General features: G+C 32.8%; 1 protein-coding gene across 1 annotated transcript; it reads right to left on the bottom strand.

Annotated features, from left to right (window-relative positions):
* Nucleotides 1-1,302: 1,302 nt before the first annotated feature.
* Nucleotides 1,303-4,393, bottom strand: LOC137821536 (glutathione S-transferase F9). Its single transcript, XM_068626175.2, has 3 exons — nt 4,199-4,393; nt 2,596-2,644; nt 1,303-1,869 (listed from the first exon to the last, which is right to left on the bottom strand). The coding sequence occupies exons 1-3, from the start codon at nt 4,340-4,342 to the stop codon at nt 1,412-1,414; spliced, it is 651 nt and encodes a 216-aa protein (XP_068482276.1). The 5' UTR covers nt 4,343-4,393; the 3' UTR covers nt 1,303-1,411.
* Between the last annotated feature and the right edge of the window lie 11,474 nt (nt 4,394-15,867).

The following is a 15,867-nucleotide window of genomic DNA, read 5'->3' as shown; positions in this document are numbered from 1 at the left end:
TAAAAAAGGTTGTAGTAATTAAAAAAGGCAGAAAATTTTAGAGAAGAAATTTGAACTTTTAGTAATATGTGTAGATACTTATTATTTTTTGAACATTTAACTGTTTATAATAAATAAATTTAATTATTTAAAATGAATATTTTTATAGAATGGAAATAGAAATTTTTAATGTTTAGGGTTTTATTTTTAGAATTTACATAAATTATTAATGTTATAATTAAAAAGATTATAAAAAAGGTTGTAGTAATTAAAAAAAAAAAGCAGAAAAAGTTTAGAGAAAAAATTTGAATTTTTAATAATATGTGTAGATATTTATTATTTTTTGAACATTTAACTGTTTATAAGGAATAAATTATTTTATTTAATATTAAAATTTCTACAGAATGGAAAACTAAATTTGTAATGTTTAGGGTTTTTTCTTTTACATGAATTGTTAATGTCACAATAAAAAAATTATAAAAAATGTTGTAGTAATTAAAAAAATAGAAAAAGTTTAGAGAAGAAATTTGAATTTTTAATAATATGTGTACATAGTTATTATTTTTTTTGAACATTTAACTGTTTATAAAAAATAGATTTATTTATTTAAAATTAATATTTTTACAGAATTGAAATAGAAATTTTGATTGTTTAAATTTTTTTCTTTTACATTTTACATTAATATTTGATATTTGAATATTTGTAATTGTTAATTTAATTTTAATTTTAATTTAATTTGATACATGAATATTATAGTTATTTAATTTTATGTAATTGTTAATTTTGTTTGTTTATATTTATTTTTTCTTTGATTAAATTATAATATTGAAAAATTGAATTTATGTAATTTTTGTTATATTACATAAATAAGTGGCATTAAAATATGCAGAAGGCATTGGAGCCAATTTATGTAACACGCCAAAGCCATAGGATATGAATTCAATGGACAGTTGAAGGTATGATTTCACCATTTCCAAAGTCACATCGGTTAGCTCAAACCATCAAACCATTTCACAATTAACTTTTTTTTAACAATTTACCAAAGAGATTAAGATGCTTATTTTCCTTATTAAATATATGAGCTTTTATGCATCTTTCCAGTAGCAAAACTCTATTGCATAAATACTGGTAATCGAGAACATCGAAAAGAGTTTTAGAGAAAAGCATGGAAAATTTACAAAATTAACCTTATATTTAAAAATTATTAAAAAGTTAATTTAACTTATTTATCTATAAATTATAATTATTTTCAATTAAAATATCATTTGTAGTGATTGAAATATTTCTTTGGGTAATATATTAGAACTATTTGATAAAAAATACAAAATAGTTTAATACCAAAGTTCCATCATGTAGTGAAAAGTTCAAATATGAGGAAAATGTAACATTATTCTGAAGGTGATAGAAAACCCTAGTTCATCTAGTTAAGCAACTAAAAAGGGTATTTGTATAGTTGAAGAACCTTCTTCCAAGATGGCCTGTTGCTAATATCATCCCACCAAGCACTCACATGCTTCCTTTCTCTAACCATGTACTCTTTTTTCATAGAAGTCATCAAATAATGAGTAAATGGAAGATGACTAAGGTCAGCAAGGCTAAAGAAATCCCCTGCAAGGTACTTTGTCTTTGAAAGCCTCTCCTCATAAATGTCAAGCACCTTACATAACTTTTCTTCATTTTCTTCACTAACCTTTGGATCTGATGCTTCACCTTTTACTATTGGCAAAATCAAAATATTCATCACCAAGTTGTAGATTGGTGGGTAATAGTTGTGAGCTTCAACTTCTAGCCATTGCTCCACAAGACCCCTCTCTTCTATTGTGTTTCCCAACAAAGCACTCCCTTGATTTTTGTACTTTTCTGAATAGTATCTAAGTATTGCCCTAGATTCTACATAATCAAAAAATTACTCATGAAGTGAACAAAATTTAATATGTTTTCATTCCTGAATATTTTATTAATTAGGCTTTAAGTTTATTTTATAGAAAAAAATATTTCATTTTATATTTCAAAAAATTAAAATTTCATTTTTATCTCTACTATATGATATGTATTAATTAATAAATTATGTCATTGATCAGCCAACACACTTCCTAAAATTCATTGATATATATGTAAGTGCATTGATATCTTAAAAAATTATAATAAATAAATAATTATTTGATAACTAGTTATATTAATATGTAAATAGTATTTTTTTTCTATTTTTTAAATTGAATTATTAATTCATATTGTTTTACTATTAAAATAAAGTTGTCTACTGAGTGCCTATTTAATAGAAGTGTCAAAAGATACTCTTAAAAAAAATGTATCGGTAATATTAATTTTAATTATGTAACTTAAAACAAATTTGAGGGGCCAAAAGTTTTGATTTTAGATTTTAGAAAAATTATAATTAATTTTTCTACAAATATAATTAAAATTAATTCATTTATATGAACTGAAACTAATAGCTTTAAACATTCAATAGATGAAATAGATAATTCTTTTTATATGAGTAAAATGAAACCACATTAACATTCTTAGGATGAAAAAATAATTAAAAATAAATCAATGTCATTTATTTTAAACTTAGACCTATATAAACAATATGTGAAAATAAGTAAAGGGGCTAACCATAAAGGATGTAGTCACCATCTTTAACAACAGGAAGTAATCCAAAGGGCTGCAAATTATAAGCAACAAGTATATTATATTTGACAAAATATTAAAACACCGTTTTTGTTTTAGGTTTAATTAATAGTGAAGTTATCCCAGAACTATTTTTTATTCACAAAATAATTTTTTCTCATGAAAGATTTTCTAGAAAAAGGCACATGAACATAATGAAAAAACAATATTTTGGTTTTTTTCTTCTATTTTTTTCAATTAAATATATGTCTAAGAGAATTTCTGTTTTTATTATGCTGACCTATTTGTTCTTCAATTCATAAATAAAGATTGTAATACATACTGTTATTCTTTATTTTCATTTTACAATCATTATTGTTTTAGTCCTTCTTTAAATCTTTTAAACTTAATAAAATTCATTTTAATGCTTTTCAGTTAGAACTTAGGAATGCTAATGAAACTTACACAATAGTTAATAAATAATTAGTTGGTTATTAAAGTTTTCTGATGGTTTTTAAATTAGTTTTTGAAGGTTAATAAATTAAAAAAGTTCTAAAAATAATTTCTGTCCATTTATATTAAAGAGTTCAAAATATCACTACAAAAATCATTAAATAGAAATTAATACTAAAATTAAAAAATAATTAGTCATTATATTAATTAAATCAAATACAATTTTAGATGCTAAAAAAATATTGGTATCTAAAATAGTTTCTATTATTAATAAATAGTTTTTAAATTAGTATCTAATTGTAGCTACACTTTTGATAATTAATTAGATATCAATTTACAAATTATTTATTAATAACAAAAATTATTTTATATATCAATAATTTTTTATTTTTTAAAATAATATCTATTTTAATCAATATAATTAATTAATTTCTTTCTTTAAAATGAGTTTTAATTAATTATTTGGTAGTAGTGTACGATTTTAGTTTTACAAAAATATTCAAAATTTAATTTTTATGAAATATAAAAAATGTTCCTTTTTATCTCTCTTGCATCATCTTTTATTAGTCAATGAAAAATTATTTTTGTTTTTACTTTTAATTACAAAATAATAATTTTGTTTCAAAAAATTGTAAAATAAAGAGATCAAACAAAAGTATAAAATGAAAATTTAGTTTCACTAAAATATTTAAAACGAACACAACTAAAACATATCTTACTAAAAAGATCACTATTTCCTATAAGTTGGTATGCCCTTTTTTTAAGGTAATACATAAAGAAGTGAAGTGTGTGTAAAGCTGAATTTGTTTGGATGGGTCTGGGATGATCTCTTTTTTATTGTTTGTCTTATAAGCCTAAGTCCATTGTTGATAAGGTTTTTTTGATTTTTTTTTATACGGGTTGAGATATTTTTTATTTTTTTTATTCATTACATTCTTTAATGATTAAAAAATTATTTCCTATACAAATCCTTAGAAACAAAAGTAAATTGAAAATGAAAACTAAAAACACTTTCCCCTACTAAATCGGTCCTAAAATCACACATAAATTCAGAAATGCTCAATTATTGTTGAGTTCAACTATATAAGATGTGACATATATGTTACTGTTGAGATTGGAAACCTAAAAATACAGGAAGAAAGAAAGAAAAAAGAACCTGCAACTTGAGGTACTCAGGCTGTTTATGCTCTCCATTAATGCCATCAACATGCACTGTTTCAAATTCAACTTGCTTCTCAATCAGACACACTATCACCTTCTTAGGGTTAGCATAATCTGGACCATAAACCTTCACCACCATTGCAACAGAGAATGAAGTAAGATTATTGGGAGATTTTGATTGAGGAATGGAGGCTAACCTTGCTGCTTCTTATAGTGCTAACCTGATACAAAAAAACAATGAAATTTCAAAACTGGTAATGAATTCAAATCAACTCAATTAATGAATAATCCTTAAAGTAATCAGAATATTAATTAATATATTAAATGTATTGGTATGGGTCGAAAGGTCAATTCCATGTCTTAGCTCCCACAATCGGGTTGACCGAACGTCTCACGTCCGTGTGGGTCGACCGACACCTTCGGTCCAATTACGTTCAATCAAGGTCAGTGAAGCTAAGCCATCATTAAGAATTTGGTAATACACCTCTAAACACGATCCATCTCATTAATCCAACCCAACAAGGTATGACCATTAAAATAATATAAATAGCGCACATTCCAAGAAGCAGTACGTCATTTATTACTATGTTCTGACAACCAAATATCGAACCCTCTTTGCTGACTTGGGTGTTAGAGTGTCTTCTGCAGCCGAAATCAACAAAAGGAGTAGCAAGAAGTTTGGATCGATCGCAAGGAAAAAAATAAAGTTTCTCAATAGTTCTTTAGGTCTTATCTCCTTAGCAGGAACATTAAATAAGTTAAGTATTATATTTAATAAATATGACAATTAATACTAATTAATATTGGTAGAATACTACATTAATATCATTAAATAAATACATTGATTAATACAAAACATTAAATAAATAGATTAATATCATTAAATATATATATATATATATATTAAAAATAGTATAATTAATTACCTCTCCCCCTTAATTTAATGTAAAATGTTGTTCACATAAATTAAAACACACAATAAATATATTAATTTTATTGAAATTAATCCATTGAAAATTAACAAAAAAACTATATAATTTTGGATCGAATGAGATAATATAATTAAGTTTAATAGCATATCATTTACAACATTAACAGCGATTATATTTATAATTTTGAGTTTAAGCATCTTTTACAATTTTACTTTATATGTTTTGTAACTATTTTTTATAATTTTTATAAAAATAATTAACTTTGTAGATTTTATGACCGATAAAAGAATTATCTACAATGCTAAAATTTATTTTTCATGAATTTGATATAAATTTTAGTTATATTTCATTAATAGAAAATCATTAAATGAAAATTAATTTAAAGATAAAAAATAATTAGTTACTAAATTGACTATATTAGATACTATTTTATATACTAGCAAAATTCTTAGTATATAAAGTAATTTTTATTATTGATAAATAATTTCTAAATTGGTATCTAATTAGAAACCAATTTAGAAACTATTTATCAATAATAGGAACTACTTTATATACTAAAAATATTTTAGTCTATAAGATAGTATCAAATTTTGTTAATATATCAACTGAGCATTTTTTATGTATAAAATTAATTTCTATTTAATGATTTTTTTAATAGTAATATTTTTGTACATGATAAATATATAGTAAAATTATTTTCTCACGACAGACATTTAATTATTAATTTCATTTACACCATAAGAAAAATTAACTTTAGTATCAATCAAAATCAAACATAACACAAAAAATCGTATTTAGCGTTAATTGTGTCAATTAAGAAACACACTCTCCACTAGTGAGATATTTTTTGTATCGACAATAGAAAATATAATAAATGGAAGTATTTGAGGGATACTCCAACCCTATTACATATATATCATAAGTGATCTAAAAAAATAGTTTTAGAACCATCCAAAAATAACATCCCACGTGACCCTCCTCAACTTGAAGGTTCCTTACAAACATATAAGAAGGAGGGTCTAAACAAAGATATAAAGAGTTGGACCTAACGCGAGTATTTGCATATATGAATTTTTACAATTTGTATAACCATACAAACCCTTGCCAAAGCTCTACGAGCTCTGAACAAAATCCTTCCGTAGACTTGCGCATCATACATCGACAACTGCCATAAGGTGTTCTACATTAAACACTTGTGCCTTATACTTTGAACCTTTACAATTCTTTTACTAATCAGAATGTCACATCATGCCTATGTTTCATGTGGTCGCCTTTTCCAACGAGACTTGCATTAGGCTTTGATCCCTAACGAGCTGCAAAAAAAGCTTTTATCTGAGCTTATAAATTATGATGTTTAGTTTAACAGTTGAATACAAATGATAGGATTTAGACACCAGTCAGAATAAGAAGAAAAAAAAAAAGTCAAAGGGAACTTAGTTGTAATCCAAACCCAAGATTTTAATTGCACCATCATGTTGTTCATATGGGATTTTATTATTAAAAATTGTATTGTTTTTCATATTCCAAATATTTCAAACTACAACTATCCAAATAATCTCCAAGATATATATCTTTTTTTTTTCATTAAAACTCATGAAATCAAGTCCAAAAAAGTGTACCTTTGTAGTTATATGATATGTGTTTACAAGTCCTAACCAGAGAAATCCACTTATATATGAGATGTTACTAGCGTCGATTAAATCCATATTAAGTTAAACTTATATTAATTAATTATTAGATGTTAATGGCAGTTTAATCAACACATAAGAAAAGAAATTAAATATTATTAAAAGTTAGCATCAGTCTGTGTTAAATTTTAAAAATATTTCATATTAAAACATAGACACTTATGAGTATTAATTACTAAAATAAGTATAAAATAACCCCTAATTTATAAATTTATATTTTTTTACATATTTTTTTATTTATAATTGAATAGAAACGATTTATTCTCAAATTTGGTATTAATTTCAAGATTCTATGGGAGAATGGAGGTGGTTAGATAAAAGGAAAATATATAAAACTAAAAAGAGAGAGTTGGAATGCATCAACACTCACCAAAGCTGTCCAAATTCAGTTTTGAAATTTTTTTAATTCCAAAATCTTTCTAGGTGCAAACAATAATTTTCAGTGGTGTGAATAGCAATTAAGATTTCTTTTTCAAATTTTATGAAATTTTTGTTGCGCCCTACACTGTGTTCATTTCTTGCTTGAATTCTAGTGCATTTTTGATACAAAACTTCATGAACAAGTTTCTACGTTGATGAATTGAAGAATTGGACTGCAATTCATTGTGAAACAATGCAAATGGAGTGAAACAGTACCTTTGCGTTTATGGGTTTGGCAAATTTTCAATGTGAACTGAATTTAAAGCAATTTATTTTGCGTGAACAAGAAATTATTCGAGTAATTGAAGTCGAAAGCGGTGAATTCAGTGAATCTGTTGTGTTTCCATTTTTTATTAAATTCACCTGAACCACAACCAGCACAATTGAAAAAAAAAACTTAGGTCAATATGTTTCTCATTTTTATGAATGATCTTGAAATCACTCAAAGAAAGTTCCAACCTTTTCTAACTTAGTAATAACTCTCAATATTTTAGCGTTTCTGTTTTGTACTGGATTGGGCCGAACCCTTTTGGGCTGAGCCTCTATCCTCCTTAGCTCACGTGTATATATATATATTAGTTAGCTCAGATTGTACATAAAAAAAAGTGCCACTAGCATGCACGTGCAACATGGCCATGCAGAATAAAACAATTAGAGCAATATACTCTGATTCTCTCTTCTTCTATCTTTTACACTGTTCATCGTCTTCTTCCTCCACTCACACATTTCAGACAGCCATGAAACATATGCAGAACGTCAAAATGGTATCAGAGCGGGTCTGACCCGCTCTGCTCTCCGCTGCGACTGGTTCTCTTCTATCCCTACGCTCTTATCTTTCATTCCTTTTTTCCCGCTTTATCTCCCTTTGCTTTGTTCTCTTGAAAATGGCTGTCAATGAACAAGACCCATCCAAGAATGACCAACAAAACCCCACCAGTGCATATTACCTTCATCCTGGAGAAAACCCAGGTATGGTATTGGTTACGCCACATCTTGATGGAACAAACTACCACTCGTGGAGCAGAGCAATGAAGCGTGCGCTGTTGTCAAAGAACAAATACAAGTTCGTCAACGGTGAAATCCTTGAACCCCCGCGAAGTGATGCCAAGTACGAGGCTTGGGAAAGATGCAATGTTACAGTAGTTTCTTGGATTACACGAAGCCTTACTCCACAGATCGCTCAAAGCACGGTGTACATTGATGATGCAAGGGACTTATGGAAAGATCTTGAAGAAAGATTCTCAAAGGGGAGTCATTTTCGTGTTTCAGACCTTCTGCAAGAAATCAACTCCATCAAACAAGGTGAAAGGAGCATCAACGAATACTATACTGATTCTAAAACTCTGTGGGAAGAGCTGGATTCACTGCATCCGCTGCCCACCTGCACTTGCAAATCAAAGTGTACGTGCAATGTGATAAAGATCATAGCGGGATACAGGGAGTCAGAAAGGGTCATGTGTTTTCTAAAAGGACTGGGAGAAAATTACAATACTGTAAAGACGCAAGTTCTGCTAATGGATCCTTTGCCAGGGGTTAATCGTGTTTTTTCCTTGGTTCAACAACAAGAAAGACACTTAACTGAAAGTGCAGTAGTGGATACAAAGATTCTCATTAACAATGCTAATCAATATGGTCAAAAGGTGAATGTGAAGAACAATGGGAGCAACCCTTCCTGGCGCAACTACGGAAGGGGAAGAGGAAAGAACTATGGTAAGCAATGTTCTTTTTGCAATAAGATGAATCACACGGCTGATGAGTGTTATTCAAAGCACGGGTATCCTCCTTGGATCAAGCAAAGAACGAGTTATGCTGCGAACACTATGAAAAGTGAGGAAACCAGTGAAACAGAGGGAGAAAAGGGCGCACACAATGATGCTCATAATGACCAAATTTTGAGAAATCTTGACGCTGAACAATTTCAACAGCTTATGAACATGATTCAGGGGTGCAAAGAAAAACAGAGAGTGGTAAATAACAGCATAGGAAACTCTTTGAAATCAAATAACACAGGTAAAGAAGGTAAAAATCTCTGGATCCTTGACACTGGGGCCACAGATCATGTAACGTGCTCCATTACCTCCTTCACTAGCTTTTACGAGATAAAACCAGTAAAAGTCAAATTGCCAAATAATCATAATGTCATTGCTACCCATGCTGGCACTGTTACTTTAACTCACAAAATTACCCTTCATAACGTGCTATATATACCTGCTTTCACCCTGAACATTCTATCTGTACAAAGGTTGATAAGTTCTTTAAAATGTAAGCTTGTTTTCACTGATAATGTTTGTCAGATACAGGAGAAATATACTTCGAAGATGATTGGTCAAGCTGATATTGTGAATGGTCTATACCATCTCCACATTGATGAAAAAGAAAGCCAGATCTGCTCCCTGCGTGAACAAGAAAGTTTTGAAGCTGTCAAGGGGTTAAATATATGGCACTGTAGAATGGGTCATCCATCAAAAAGGGTGTTAGAAAAACTTGCCAAACAATACACGGATATACACTCTACTGACATTGATGTATGTACTCCTTGTCACCTTGCTAAACAACATAAGCTTCCCTTTCCTTTAAACAAAACTAGTAGCGATCATGTTTTTGATTTGGTTCACATGGATATATGGGGACCTTTAAATGTACACTCTTTGCATGGGCACAAATGTTTTCTCACTGTTGTTGACGATCACAGTAGATATACTTGGATTCATTTAATGAAAAGTAAGAATGAAACTAGAGATTACATGCAACGTTTTGTCACTCACGTTAAAAACCAATTCAACAAAAGTGTAAAAGCTATTAGAACCGATAATGGAAAAGAGTTTTGCTGGAAAAATTTCTACGATGAACATGGTATAATTCATCAAACTTCCTGTAATGAAACTCCCGAACAAAACTCCACTGTGGAAAGAAAGCACCAGCACATTCTTAACATCGCTCGCTGCATTCTGTATCAGTCAAACTTGCCAAAAATTTTCTAGTCTTATGCTGTTCTTCATTCTGTGCATCTCATAAACCGGCTTCCTTCCCCTGTTATTCAAAACGAATGTCCATATAAACTAATGCATGGTATGGCTCCTGATATTTACAATATCAAAGTATTTGGATGTCTCTGTTTTGCTTCTACCCTTGAGCAAAACAGACACAAGCTTGACCCCAGGGCACGCAAATGTATCTTCCTTGGCTTCAAGCATGGTACTAAAGGCTATGTGGTTATGGATGTCCATACCAGAGAGATACTTGTGTCAAGAAATGTGATATTCTATGAAACCCACTTTTGTAACTCAAAAAGGGAAAACAGTGACGAGACCACTTTTGAAGACACTGAGTTTGCGATGGGTGAGGCTGCCATTCCCATACCTACTGTGACAGAGGAAAACGCTGAACAAGAAGAACTCAGGCGATCTTCAAGAGCTAAGAGACCACCAGCTTACTTGGAAGATTACCATCACAGCATGATGACCTCACCATGCAACAATGCAACACAGAAAACCAAGGTGTTGTATCCTCTTAGCTCTGTTATATCTTACAAGAATTTGGCAGAACATCACTTAAAATATGCTTTGTCAATTTCATGCCAAAATGAACCTCAAAACTATGAGGAAGCCAAGCAACATCCAGAATGAAGGGAAGCCATGAAAACTGAAATAAAGGCCCTCGAAGAAAATGAAACTTGGAAGATTACGGAACTTCCACCAAACAAGACAGCCATTGGGTGCAAGTGGGTATTCAGAATCAAACGAAAAGCTAACGGAGACATAGAAAGATACAAAGCAAGGCTTGTGGCAAAGGGATACACACAGCGTGAAGGCATTGATTACATGGAAACCTATTCACCGGTGGCCAGACTCACGACGATTCGCACCATCCTTGCAGTGGCCTCCGCCATGGACTGGCATCTTGAACAGCTCGACGTGAACAACGCTTTCTTGCACGGTGACCTAGAAGAAGAAGTCTACATGGAAATCCCACCAGGTATTGCTTCCAACAAAACACATCAGGTATGCCGATTAATGAAATCTCTCTACGGTCTAAAACAGGCAAGCAAACGATGGTATGACAAGCTCACTTCCTTTCTCTATTCCATCAACTTTACTCGCTCTAAAGCTGACAATTCCCTTTTTATAAGAAACACTGAAGGCTCTTTCATTGCTTTACTTGTATACGTTGATGACATCCTTATTGCTGGAAATAACGCCAATGAAATTAATACAGTAAAGAGTTCCTTAGATGCAGCCTTCAAAATAAAAGACTTAGGTCATTTAAAGTTCTTCCTAGGACTCAAGATAGCTAGAACTAGGGAGGGAATCCACATTTGTCAACGTAAATATGCTCTTGAGATTTTGGCTGATGCAGGAATGCTAGGTGCAAAACCAGCGGCCACACCCATGGCGCAAAAGAATGAAAAACTGTTTGACAGAAATACAAAAGTTCATGATATATCTTTGTATAGAAGAATCATTGGAAGGCTGCTCTACTTAGTAAACACTCAACCAGACATTAGCTTTGCTGTGCAATTCCTTAGCCAGTTTGTTGAATCCCCTGCGAAGGCACATCACCAAGCTGCACAGAGGATCCTTCGTTATATAAAGACTTCTCCAGCACAAGGCCTTTTTTATCCCAAGGATACCAGTTTGCAAATCAAGGCATTCAGCGACTCAGACTGGGCATCATGCATTACAACGCGGCGCTCCACCACAGGATTCTGTATCTTCCTTGGAGAATCCTTAGTATCATGGAGAACCAAGAAACAGAGCACCATATCCCGCTCCTCATCTGAAGCTGAATACCGAGCTCTTGCAGCCACAAGTTGCGAGATACAATGGTTGACTTTCTTGCTTGAAGATCTTCACGTAACCACCAATGGAGTTGCTAGCTTATTCTGTGATAACCAGTCAGCGAGACACATAGCGCAAAATAACAGCTTCCATGAACGGACCAAGCACATAGAGATAGATTGCCATGTGGTAAGGGAGAAGCTTCATGGAGGTCTCTTTCACTTACTACCAATCAGCACTGAGGATCAACCTGCAGACCTTTTTACCAAGTCTCTTAACAGAGAGATGTTTTACAGATTTCTCTCCAAGCTAGGTGTGTTAAACATTCACCCACCAGCTTGAGGGGGCGTTTTAGCGTTTCTGTTTTGTACTGGATTGGGCCGAACCCTTTTGGGCTGAGCCTCTATCCTCCTTAGCTCACGTGTATATATATATATTAGTTAGCTCAGATTGTACATAAAAAAAAGTGCCACTAGCATGCACGTGCAACATGGCCATGCAGAATAAAACAATTAGAGCAATATACTCTGATTCTCTCTTCTTCTATCTTTTACACTGTTCATCGTCTTCTTCCTCCACTCACACATTTCAGACAGCCATGAAACATATGCAGAACGTCAAAACAATATTAAAAATATTTTTGAAATGATAACGTAATCGATTAAAATGTCTTTGCAAGCATTTTAGACTATAAATCAAAATATTTTAATGCATTAATCTATATTTAATCCATATTCAATTAAATGAATTGGATTTAAAATCCAAAAATATAAATTTTAAATCCATTTAAATGGATTAAAATTAATATGAATTTGGATAATCATATAATACCATGCTAATATTGAAAATGCTTTGCTAATATTGAAAATACAAAGCATTGCAATTATTCAAATTACCTTACCGATTGGTATTGTTGTTCCTAAAATAAAATTAAAATCCTAAAATAAAATTAAAAATCCAATTCCATCAAAGTGTCAAATTCAATTAACAGAGTAGCACAACAGAAGCAAATTTCTAATACTATAGGTAAAAAATCTTTTTCTATTTACACAGAAAACAATAACAATAGGTAACAATTCGTTTTCTAATTCTCACTGTAATTTGTTTCGACAATGGAGCTAGTACCTCATGAATTGACCATTAAAATAATAATATTTGAAAAATATTATCAATACGAAGCAAAACACTTTACACATCTAATTTCTATCAACAACTCAATGATTGTGTTTACCAGTGTTCTCTTCTAATTTATCAAATCATTTGTTCTAATTTACTGTAAAGCTAATACAACACTATTTCACAGAGGGAAAAAGAGACCAACATAGTACTATCCGAAGAATATGTACAAGTTGCATCCATCCTTCTCGATAATCTATCCTTAAAACAAGACCAAAGAATAAAGAAGAATGTATTTGGAAGCATTTATATCCCCTCTCTCAACTAAAATTAAGGGTGGGCAAAAAATCTAAATTACAAAATCTAATCCATAATGATCCAAATCCATATTAGTTTTAATCCATTTAAATGAATTTATCTTAAATCCAAATCCATATTTTTGGATTTTAAAGCCAATCCATTTAATTGGATATAGATTAGATATGGATTGGATACATTTTTGGATTATCCAAATTGCATTTTTGGTTGGGTTTTGACTTGGCACGATCCAAGTTGAGCCAAGACAATTCGGGCTGATGTTGAGCAGAGCAGGCCGGAATCGATGTCGAGTAGTTCGGACCCGGGTCGTTGTCGAGTGTCTGGGCCCGGACCGATGTCAAGTCGTCCGGGCCGAGGCCGATTTCGAGCTGAGCGGGCCAAGGCCGATATTGAGATGAGTGAGCCCAGACTGATGTCAAGTCTAGCGGGGTTGGGCCGTTGTCGAGTCCAGCGAGCTCAGGTCGTTGTCACAGACCCAGACTGATGTTGAGTCGAGCGGGCCCGGGCCGATGTCGAGTCGTACGGGCCCAGGCCAATGTCGAGTCGCACGGACCCGGGCCGATGTCGAGTCGTACGAGCTCGGACCGATGTCGAGCCGTACGGGCCCGAGACTATGTCGATTCGTACGGGCCTGAGCCGATGTCGAGTCGTCCGGGCTCGGGCCGATGTCCAGTCGTACGGACCCAGACTGATGTTGAGTCGAGCGGGCCCGGGCCGATGTCAAGTCGTACGGGCCGGGCCGAGGTCGAGTTGTACAGGCCCGGGCCGATGTCGAGTCGTACGGGCCCAGGCCGATGTCGAGTCGTACAGGTCCGGGACGATGTCGATTCGTTCCGGCCCGGGTCGATTTCGAGTCGTACGGGCCCGGGCCGATGTCGAGTCGTACGGGCCCGGGCAGATGTCGAGTCGTACGTGCCCGGGCAGATGTGGAGTCGTACGGGCCCGGGCCGATGTGGAGTCGTACGGGCCCGGGCCAATGTGGAGTCGTACGGGCCCGAACCGATGTGGAGTCGTACGGGCCCGGGCCAATGTGGAGTCGTACGGGCCCGGGCCGATGTCGAGTCGTACGGGCCCGAGCCGATGTCGAGTCGTACGGGCCCGGGCAGATGTCGAGTCGTACGTGCCCGGGCAGATGTGGAGTCGTACGGGCCCGGGCCGATGTGGAGTCGTACGGGCCCGGGCCGATGTCGAGTCGTACGGGCCCGGGCTGATGTCGAGTCGTACGGGCCCGAGCCGATGTCGAGTCGTACGGGCCCGGGCCGATGTCTAGTCGTACAGGTCCGGGCCGATGTCGAGTCGTACGGGCCCAGACCGATGTCGAGTCGTACGGGCCCGGGTCGAAGTCGAGTCATACGGGCCCGGGCCGATGTTGTTATAGTGACTAAATTAGATATCATTTTAGAAACTAAAAAAAAAAATTTCTAAATTAGTTTATATTATTGTTAAATAGTTTATAAATTGGTATCTAATTAGCTACCAAAGTTTTAACTACCAATTATTTCGATTCTAAATTTAGTAGCAAAAACTTTAGTGACTAATTAGATACCAATTTAAAAACAATATAATAATAATAGAAATTAATTTAAAAACCAAAAATATTTTTAATCTTTAAAATAATCTATAATTTAATTATTATAACAATTAATTATTATTTTTATAAAATTAATTTTTATTTCATGATTTTTTTTTAGTGAATATTTTTTCCGTCCGACACTTAATTGGTTAACAAAAATGCATATCTCTTTCAATAATTAGTGTATAAATGTACAAATGTTTCTAGAAATCATTTGGTTTAGAATCTTGGAATATTCGACAGAATTCTTACTTTTGGGTGCATTTACTACTGGTGAGAAATTTATAACAGAGATTTTTTTTTATTAAGTCGACGCATGATTTAAACTTATTTTTTTGAGATCAATATAATAGGGTAAATTTAAAATCTACCATAGAAAAAAAAAAGTTTCCAATCAACTGACATCATATACTATTCTTTTAAGCAGAAACATGTTCATACAAAAATATCATGATCACTGACACTAACAAAAACTAGTAATATCTGTTTAAAATCGTATGAAGGGATATTGCAAAAGACAAATAATTTGTGCGTATAAAATCTTGTGGAAGTGAACAATTTTTTCAGTATCATTGGAGGATTTCCGAACGTGTAAAGGAGATTGGATCTGTTTTGAGGTTGACACGTTGTCCTTTTCTATCCAGGATCATGGTCGCCACAATCAAGAATGTTAACTTCTTTTCTTTCACTGTGTTTCTTCTTTTCTAGTAGGTCTTCTCCACATTTTCTGTGGTCTTTTCCGTTTCCTGTAGTCAGAATTTGGGACAGTTCTGTTTTCTTGGTCATTAGATATGGAGTAATTTCATATATATATTTATATTTTTTAGTGGTGTTGCTCT

Source organism: Phaseolus vulgaris, chromosome 9 (genome assembly GCF_051622355.1).
Source record: "Phaseolus vulgaris cultivar YP4 chromosome 9, ASM5162235v1, whole genome shotgun sequence".
Classification (NCBI taxonomy): domain Eukaryota; kingdom Viridiplantae; phylum Streptophyta; class Magnoliopsida; order Fabales; family Fabaceae; genus Phaseolus; species Phaseolus vulgaris.
This window is presented reverse-complemented; position numbering and strand designations above follow the sequence as displayed.